The sequence below is a fragment of the Chaetodon auriga genome, chromosome 11 (genome assembly GCF_051107435.1).
Source record: "Chaetodon auriga isolate fChaAug3 chromosome 11, fChaAug3.hap1, whole genome shotgun sequence".
Classification (NCBI taxonomy): Eukaryota; Metazoa; Chordata; class Actinopteri; order Chaetodontiformes; family Chaetodontidae; genus Chaetodon; species Chaetodon auriga.
The window spans coordinates 15383465-15391644 of record NC_135084.1 but is presented as its reverse complement, the minus strand read 5'-3'; the positions used below and the strand labels follow the sequence as shown (position 1 = coordinate 15391644).

Here is an 8180-nt window from a genome sequence, read left to right as displayed (position 1 = left end):
AGCTTCAGTTTGACCACACTTTCCTCCATTACTGATCTTCACTGACAGACGTTAGCTGGTTATATAACCTCGACCCCATAAGACTGTGCGCGCACACGCACACACACACAAATACACACACACACACACACACGCTCTTGTTGAGCAGCTACAGGACAATCAATGATAATGCTGAACACAGCTGCTCTTCCAATCAATTCATTGAATTTAAGAAATCACACCATTTGTAAACAGTGTGAGCGGCATGAAACCAATGAGCATGAAACAATATTGTACACACATGTAATCTCAAGACATCAAATACACTCCTAATATGTTAAAATATACATATTTGTTTTGAAGAAACATTATTTTTACAGGATTAGTGTTTCAGTGTAATCTGGATTAAAGTAGAGCTGTGCGTCACTGCTCTTCAAAAAATTTAATTCATCAAACCGCTCACTTTGACCAGTATAGGGGTGGACAATATTGTGACCACTTCTCACTATTCACACCCTGACTTACACTAACACACACAAACACACAAATACACACACAACAGCTTATGCTGAACAGTGAATGCCACTGAGATGCATCGAAAATGCTCTGCTGGTGGTGTTTGTGACTCCATCCAACCATATGTGTAATGCTACTCACTATTTTATACAGAGATGGCTGCTTCACATGCATGTGTCCTCTTTTATCAATTGTTTAAGTCACCAGTCAGCACTGGAAGCAGCTGCACTGTGCTTTGATTAAATGAACGGATTTCACATATAGGGGTGATGTCGCTTTTAATCCATTCAGTTACATGGATTATCCTATCAATCAACTTTTCTTGCTTTTCAAATGCAATATACATGCAGCACCATCTAAAGCATATATATATAGTAATTGCTTTCCATTTCCATCTGCATTGAGTTGTTGAGTTTCCATACAGGACACTTATATAAACATGACCGCTGTTTGACTGCAGGCCAGGCTCCTCATTGGTGTACAATGTCCTCTGCACTTGAACTTGAGTTACATACACTCCATTATATGGAGCACCAGAGTTGGAAAATAACTATTTATGCAAACTCTAAAGCGCTACAATAAAAGTGTACTGTAACACAATACATTTCTATTTTCTCTGTAATATCTGATTGTAACAGTGCATGAGACAAGATATAAGGATCTACAGCATGAAGCTCTGAGCCTTTATCAGACACAGCAGTACTCTGAGCTAAGTGTTTCAAAGGTATTTGATCATTAGCCAAAATTTAAGATTAGACCTGATGATGACACCAGAAGAAAAGCTCGGTGATGACCAAAGTCAATACAATTCATCCTGAGGAGCACACGAATGTACGTACTAAATTTCATGACAATCTATCTATTAGTTATCAAGACATTTCATAAAAAGCCAAAAAGACGAAAAAATGCAAAATTTCAAGGTAATCCCTCTAAGTGGTGGACAGACTGATATTGCCATCCCTGGTGTCAGTACAGCTGAAAGTCTTGAATATCCAAAATGAACTTGCTCTGCTACTTCGCATCTTTCCTGTTTACATTCCTTCTGTTTTTTTCCTCGTCTCTATCTTCCTGCCATGTGTCCTTCCTTGTTTTCTTCCTGTCCTCTCCCAAGCTGACCGAAAGCATTCAAATCCCCAAAAGTGCAGATACAAGGCTTTTAACTAACAGAAAACCATCCCCTGTTGTTCACTGTGACAGTTTTTGCTTTGCACTGCTAATATTTGTTTACTTTTATTGATGGTTCTTATCTGTAGTTAAGTGTTATGCCACCGTGGTATCATTGCCTTTATGTAAAGAAAGGGTTTCTGTGTGTCTCCCCCACAGCTGGAATGCAAACTATGTGAACTTTGATAGTCTGATAATCAAAGAATTTGCATTTATTGAAAATGCCTTTACAGAGTGCCAAAGGTTCGCAAACATATCTCTGTCCTGCTCTCCTGTCTCGACTGCACCAGGCGACTTGTTGCTATTTTATGAACGTCATTTACAGATTTCAGCCTTCCAAAAACATTACTTAATATTGTAATCATTCAGGTCCACCAGGGTTATTTTTTCTGCATTTGGCTGCAGTGGTTTGGGATTTTGTTTGGCCGTTAGAAATTAATACGTTGGCAACTGCACAAGATTATGTGGTGATCTTGAATCTCCTGAGCTACTTTCAAATCAGATCAGAGCAGAATCACTGGGAAAACAGAAAAAAAAAAAAAAAAAAAAAGCTGATCCCCTAACACAGCCAATGCAGTTACGAGGACAGTGCTGACTCCACCCTCGTCCACAGCCAAGAGGACACTGAACTAAAAACAGAGGTGACTGGCAAAACAAGTGAACAAAGTTTGACAAGTATAGACTGTTTGTGCTGTTCTTGTGTCACTCTGTGTATGTGTGTGTGTGTGTGTGTGAGAGAGAGAGAGAGAGAGAGAGAGAGAGAGAGACAGAGACAGAGAGAGAGAGTTCAGGAGTCTCTTGGGTGAACCAGAAGCCAATGCAGAGTTCCGGCCTTCATGACTCTGCTTAAGCTTTCCAGTTACAGTGTGTTCACTGAGGGAAATAAATGTGATTATCAAAGCTGTTCTCTCGCTAATGTGACGTAACATTTAGGCTAAAAATAAAACTGAAAAAATTTTGAGCTCCTTTTTGGTTACATTCCTAACTTGCATTGCCTGGATTTAACCCGTCTACGTCGAAAATAAAGCTCCAAGGGTAAATGGGCCAGATTTCTCTGATTTGCCTCAAAGACAGTGGAAATGAACAGTTTATTTGGTGGTTTAAAGCTAAGTTCATTGCATTCAACTAAGGACCACTTCAGTAATATTCATCCTTACCTTTTTGCAACTGTCTGAAATGTATATATATCACACATGGTTGCATTTGTCAGGAACCTCTTGGACCAGTACAAAAAAATCATTATTTTTCCATTTTTTTCTGATTTTAATGGCTAAGTTGTGTCTTCTGTCTACATGTTGACATGGAGGCAGATACAGGTCAAATTAAAAGAGCTCTCAAAGTTTGTATTTCAGAACCCAAAACAGCCATTAGATCAGGTCAAATGGACTACACAGTGGCCAGGCATTACATAAGGGCCAAACGTGGCTCACCTATCCTCCCTACATTTCATTGGCCATGAAAAAGTCTAATCAGAGGTGACATCCCAAAATATCTCAGGCAAAGAGAGATGTTTTGGACTGACAGGAGCAACTCTATGATCCCAACAGGCCTTCATGGCAGCTTTATCTTGAAGCCATTCTCATACATCAGTTTGAATTGTGATGAATGACTCAGGCAGGTTTAAGACCACCTGTCACACACACTACAGAATTCTCTATATTTCATCCCACACAGTATAACCAGACCTTTGTTCAGAGGACATAACTAGGACATTAATTTGTTTTGGTCATAGTCTGCTTTTATAATGCTAGAACTGCTCTCAGTTCTTGTCATGATTATATCTTGATTAAGACATGAAGCTACACTAAAAAGTGTAAGAAGTCAGAAACGTCATTTCACTGTTTTTCAGTGGAAAATATATGAGGATATGAGGACATCTACTGGCTGCACGAGGACACATGACACCCAAAGAGAAAACCAACAGGGAAAACCTCTCTTTGGCTGTTAAGTAATTAAAGAAACATGACTGAAATCTAAGATTTCAGCACGCAAACATGTGGTTAATTAATTATTGAAAACATTATTTCATTCACAAGTAGGCTAGCTCTCTCCACCTTGATGACATTCATAAAATCACCCATCATTAAATCACGTTTTTGGGCAACAACTCAGCAGATTTTATTCTATATCCAGACAAAGAATAAGATTTTTTGAGGTAATCTGGTGGGGGTCTGTGTTCCAGGGTTCATGGGTTCATCGACCAATTCATTCATCCTCCACTAGATGTCAATACTGTTCTGTCTCATGTTTCAGATCTAATCATCAATCTGCAGCCTCCTGCACAAGCTGAGGAACTATTTAGTGTCTGAGTTTTATTTATTCTGGAAAGAAATATTCACGGAGTGAAATCATTATACAGTTTCTGGTGTTCCTGATTTAATTCTAACTGGTGTTAATATCTTGACACACCTAAAAAGACAAATGACTCTACTATGATAACTGATTCAAGAAAATTGTCTAAAGACGTTAATTTGCATTTAAATCTTTATTATTATTATTTAATGACTTAACCCCGGAACTTGATTGCTTCCATGGCGACGGAGCTTTTCTGCACCGGTAGATGGCAGTGTCCAGCTTTATTTCAACCCCTGTTCGCCCAACTCGTGAAAGCGGAACAAATGAGCTCTCTGAAGTTTTCTTAAAATATAGTGAACCGCCAGATGTACGTGCAGCGATGTGAATCAAAAGCTACTCGTTCACAAGAACAATATGTAAAAATAGAATAGTTTGTATAATTTGTGCAAAAGAACACATTTTGACAGAGAAGTAACAGGAAGTGGGCACGAAAGCCCAGTAATATACTGAAAGGTAGATGATAAGGATGAAATCTTGTCACTCGCGGGCAAATTCCTATTTTTTCCTCAAATCTTTTGCTACTAATCGTGAAGATCTTGCTCTGGTATGGTTTGGAGTTTGGAGCTCCGGATCTGCCTTGCTGGATCGCGCTTTCGGTTACACTTCAGCAGTGTGGAGGTGGGGGAGTGAACCTAAACTCCCCTCTGCTCCGTGCTGTCCGATAAAACACCAACATCTTGCTTTCAGATGCAAAATGAAGTGAGAGCATCTGTCAGAGGGGGAAAGCGTTGGAAAGTCCAAAAGATCAAATTCAAATGTCACAACTTTATCCTCCTTGTATGTGCGTCTTCTGTGGAGCTGTCCACGGAGTGTGGTGCTGAATCGGTTCTGTTCTGCGTGCGTCTTTGTGTTTCTTTGCAGAAATGTTCCTGCTGAGCTCAAGTTTACTAACTACATGCTTCATGATGCTGTTGTCAGAAGATGAATGTGCGCGAGAGTTTTAACGATTTACAGACATATCCTACTTTTATACTTAAATAATCTCATTGCAGAATAGTGTCAGTTACAATTGCCGAGGTTAAATAAAGCATGATCTGAGGCAAGCATCCTCGGCTCTGTCTTGAAGCAAGTGACTGGACAGCAATGCGCACTCTGGATTTTGTATTTAATTAGCATAAAAGATCTTGTGGAGAGCAGCGGGACTGTGCGTCACAGCCATCGGCGAAGATGGGAGGGGTAAGGGGGACACCTATGAGAGTCAACAAACTGCAGTGTGTATTCCTTTCACGGCCGACAAAAACCAGTCCGGCTGATGTGAAATGATGACTTAGCTCACAGTGTTACAGGTGACTGGAGACAGCTGGGAGCATCTGGGAGCCGGAGGGGCGCAGAGGACGGACCTGAAACAGCGAGGGCACTGATGGAGCCGGCACTGTGAGCCGGAGGTGAATCCCCAACCTGTGAGCGCAGTCCGGGACCAGCACGTCACCTGAATGACGGGATATGAGACAATGAAGCAACTAGGGACAACGGAGATAAAACGAGTCCGAGTCACAGGAGTGGAAATGCGCGTGCAATGACGGACGGCGCAAGGGACAGACAAGAGGTAAAGCAGAGGAAAGTTGTCTAGCTCATTAGTAGGGCACCCGGTGCTGGATAAGAAAACGAAATAAAAGACAGAACAGATGTGCCACGCGTGCGTAATTCTCTGAACAAATCAACTGGGGGAAGCCGATTTTCTTTTTCAAAAGACAAGACTTGAGACAGAAAGGGAGAAAATCATGGAGCCGGAGGGGACCACAGAGGGACAAGCCACTAATTTGGCACAATCTGCTGCCTCCAAACTGTCCCAGATGGGCGAAAGAACTAAACAACTGGGCAATGTAATCCAAGACCCAGAACGGCAGAAACGGATTATTCTAGTGATCGTCTGTATAGCACTTTTGTTAGACAACATGCTTTACATGGTAATTGTGCCAATCATACCCGATTACCTTGAAGGGCTACAGAATGCAGCGGATCGTGCCCAAGCTGCTGTACCGCACACCAACTCCACTAACAGCACCATGCACAAAGTACCCAAGGGGAACTTCGACCTACAGATCGGTGTTCTTTTTGCCTCCAAAGCCATCCTGCAGCTCCTGGTGAACCCGCTAAGCGGCACGTTTATAGACCGGGTCGGGTATGACATTCCACTCTTCATTGGTCTCAATATCATGTTTCTCTCCACCCTTATTTTTGCCTTCGCTGAAAACTACGCGACTCTGTTCCTGGCGCGCAGCATGCAGGGCCTCGGCTCGGCTTTCGCGGACACTTCAGGGATCGCTCTGATCGCAGACAAGTACACCGAGGAGAAAGAAAGGAGCAAAGCGCTGGGTATTGCCTTGGCTTTCATCTCTTTTGGAAGTCTTGTGGCGCCCCCCTTTGGAGGGGTCCTCTACGAGTTCGCAGGGAAGCGGGTGCCCTTCCTGATTCTGGCCTGTATCTGTCTCAGTGATGGTATCTTGTGCCTGTGTGTACTGAAACCCTTCTCCAACCGAGAGAGAGAAAACATGCCAGTGGGCACCCCCATATATAAACTAATGATTGATCCTTATATAGCTGTAGTGGCTGGTGCTCTGACAATTTGTAACATCCCTCTTGCTTTCCTCGAGCCAACTATCGCCAACTGGATGGAGGACACCATGCACTCCAGCCAGTGGGAGATCGGCATGACATGGTTCCCTGCCTTCTTCCCTCATGTCTTAGGTGTATATCTCACTGTCAAATTAGCAGAAAAATATCCTCATCTCCAGTGGTTTTACGGGGCCATAGGTATGGTTTTCATAGGCGCGAGCTCCTGCACAGTGCCAGCCTGTAAAAACTTTGGACAGCTCATGATCCCGCTGTGCGGGATCTGTTTTGGCATCGCCTTCGTGGACACGGCGCTCCTGCCAACACTGGGCTTCCTGGTGGACGTGCGACACGTGTCAGTGTATGGCAGCGTGTACGCCATCGCAGACATCTCTTACTGCGTAGCCTATGCCCTGGGACCCGTGGCGGCTGGACAGATAGTACACGACCTGGGCTTTGTTCAGCTCAACTTAGGCATGGGCCTCGCCAATGTACTTTACGCACCGGCGCTCCTTCTGCTGAAGAACGTGACAAAGATGAAGCCTTCTTTCTCCGAGCGAAACATGCTCCTAGAGGATGGCCCAACAGGACTGTATGATACGATTAAGATGGAGCAACGGGAGAAGAAGAGAAAGGGTTTGTGTACAACGATCGACGAGAACGGCATAGAAACCTTTGCGCAACGGTCGTACTCAGAGGAGGAATCCTCAGGAGGAGAGTATGCGTAAAAGACCTTCAACTGAGTGTAGAACTATCAAAGTGCCCATGTAGAGTTGTGTGCATCCCGTCCGATCCAATCAATTGCATAACACGATTAGGATTGTGTAACAACACAAATTATTTACTTCTTCTGGTGACAGTTCCTCCGGGTATTGTCAAATCAAGTAGCTTCAAGCTTTTGCAGTAGAAAGGCGCTCGCTGGCGTTTGTTCATCTTAAAGTGAGAGTATTGTGAACGATTTGTTGAGATAAATGTCTATTCCTTAACAGTATTTATCACTGTATCAGAAACTGACTCATATCGTATTCAGGGATTATGTGTAAAGGTATTTTAACAAAAGAACAACTGTGATGTATATGCGTCTTTAATGTAATCTGTACTCATTTTTTGCCAAAGTTGTGCTGCTAAACTCAATATGCAATTCTGTGTGTCACACGACAGTTAAAGAGAGATACAACAGATGGACATGAGCTGAGATCTGCGTCTTGTCTATTTATTTTGATTATTTTGGATGATGTATTTGTGGAATGCGTAGCCTCGTTGTATGATCTGCGACTGTACATACATGTATATTCATGTACATAATTAAATCAATATTATGCAAATGATATTGTTTATGGAATTATTTATTTAGGGTGTTTTGTTTTGTTTTTTGCGGTATATGGCAATTTTATTTTCCTATACATGTGAAGAAATCCACGCGAACAAAATGACCATATAAGATGATAAATTAGGGGTATTATTATGGAGCGTACCTTTTTCTTTTATACACATCCCTGGAGTTTCCCCTTCAACACGCATTGACTAAACAGTCGACTGTTAGACTTATTAAGGCCTACACTGTTTGTGCTCCTCATTAGTAATATGAAACAGCCGAGAGTGAATAGTTTAGT

The 8180-nt window shown here is 42.3% G+C and overlaps 1 protein-coding gene across 1 annotated transcript; it reads left to right on the top strand.

The window, feature by feature from the left end:
* Nucleotides 1–5360: 5360 nt before the first annotated feature.
* slc18a3a (solute carrier family 18 member 3a) lies at nucleotides 5361–7859 on the top strand. The gene has a single exon (XM_076743492.1). It carries the CDS (start codon nucleotides 5736–5738, stop codon nucleotides 7293–7295), a length of 1560 nt encoding a protein of 519 aa, XP_076599607.1. The 5' UTR covers nucleotides 5361–5735; the 3' UTR covers nucleotides 7296–7859.
* Nucleotides 7860–8180: the final 321 nt, after the last annotated feature.

Coding starts and splice junctions, on each gene's coding strand:
- slc18a3a (XM_076743492.1), top strand. CDS start 5,736: ATGGAGCCGGAGGGGACCACAGAGGGACAAGCCACTAATTTGGCACAA.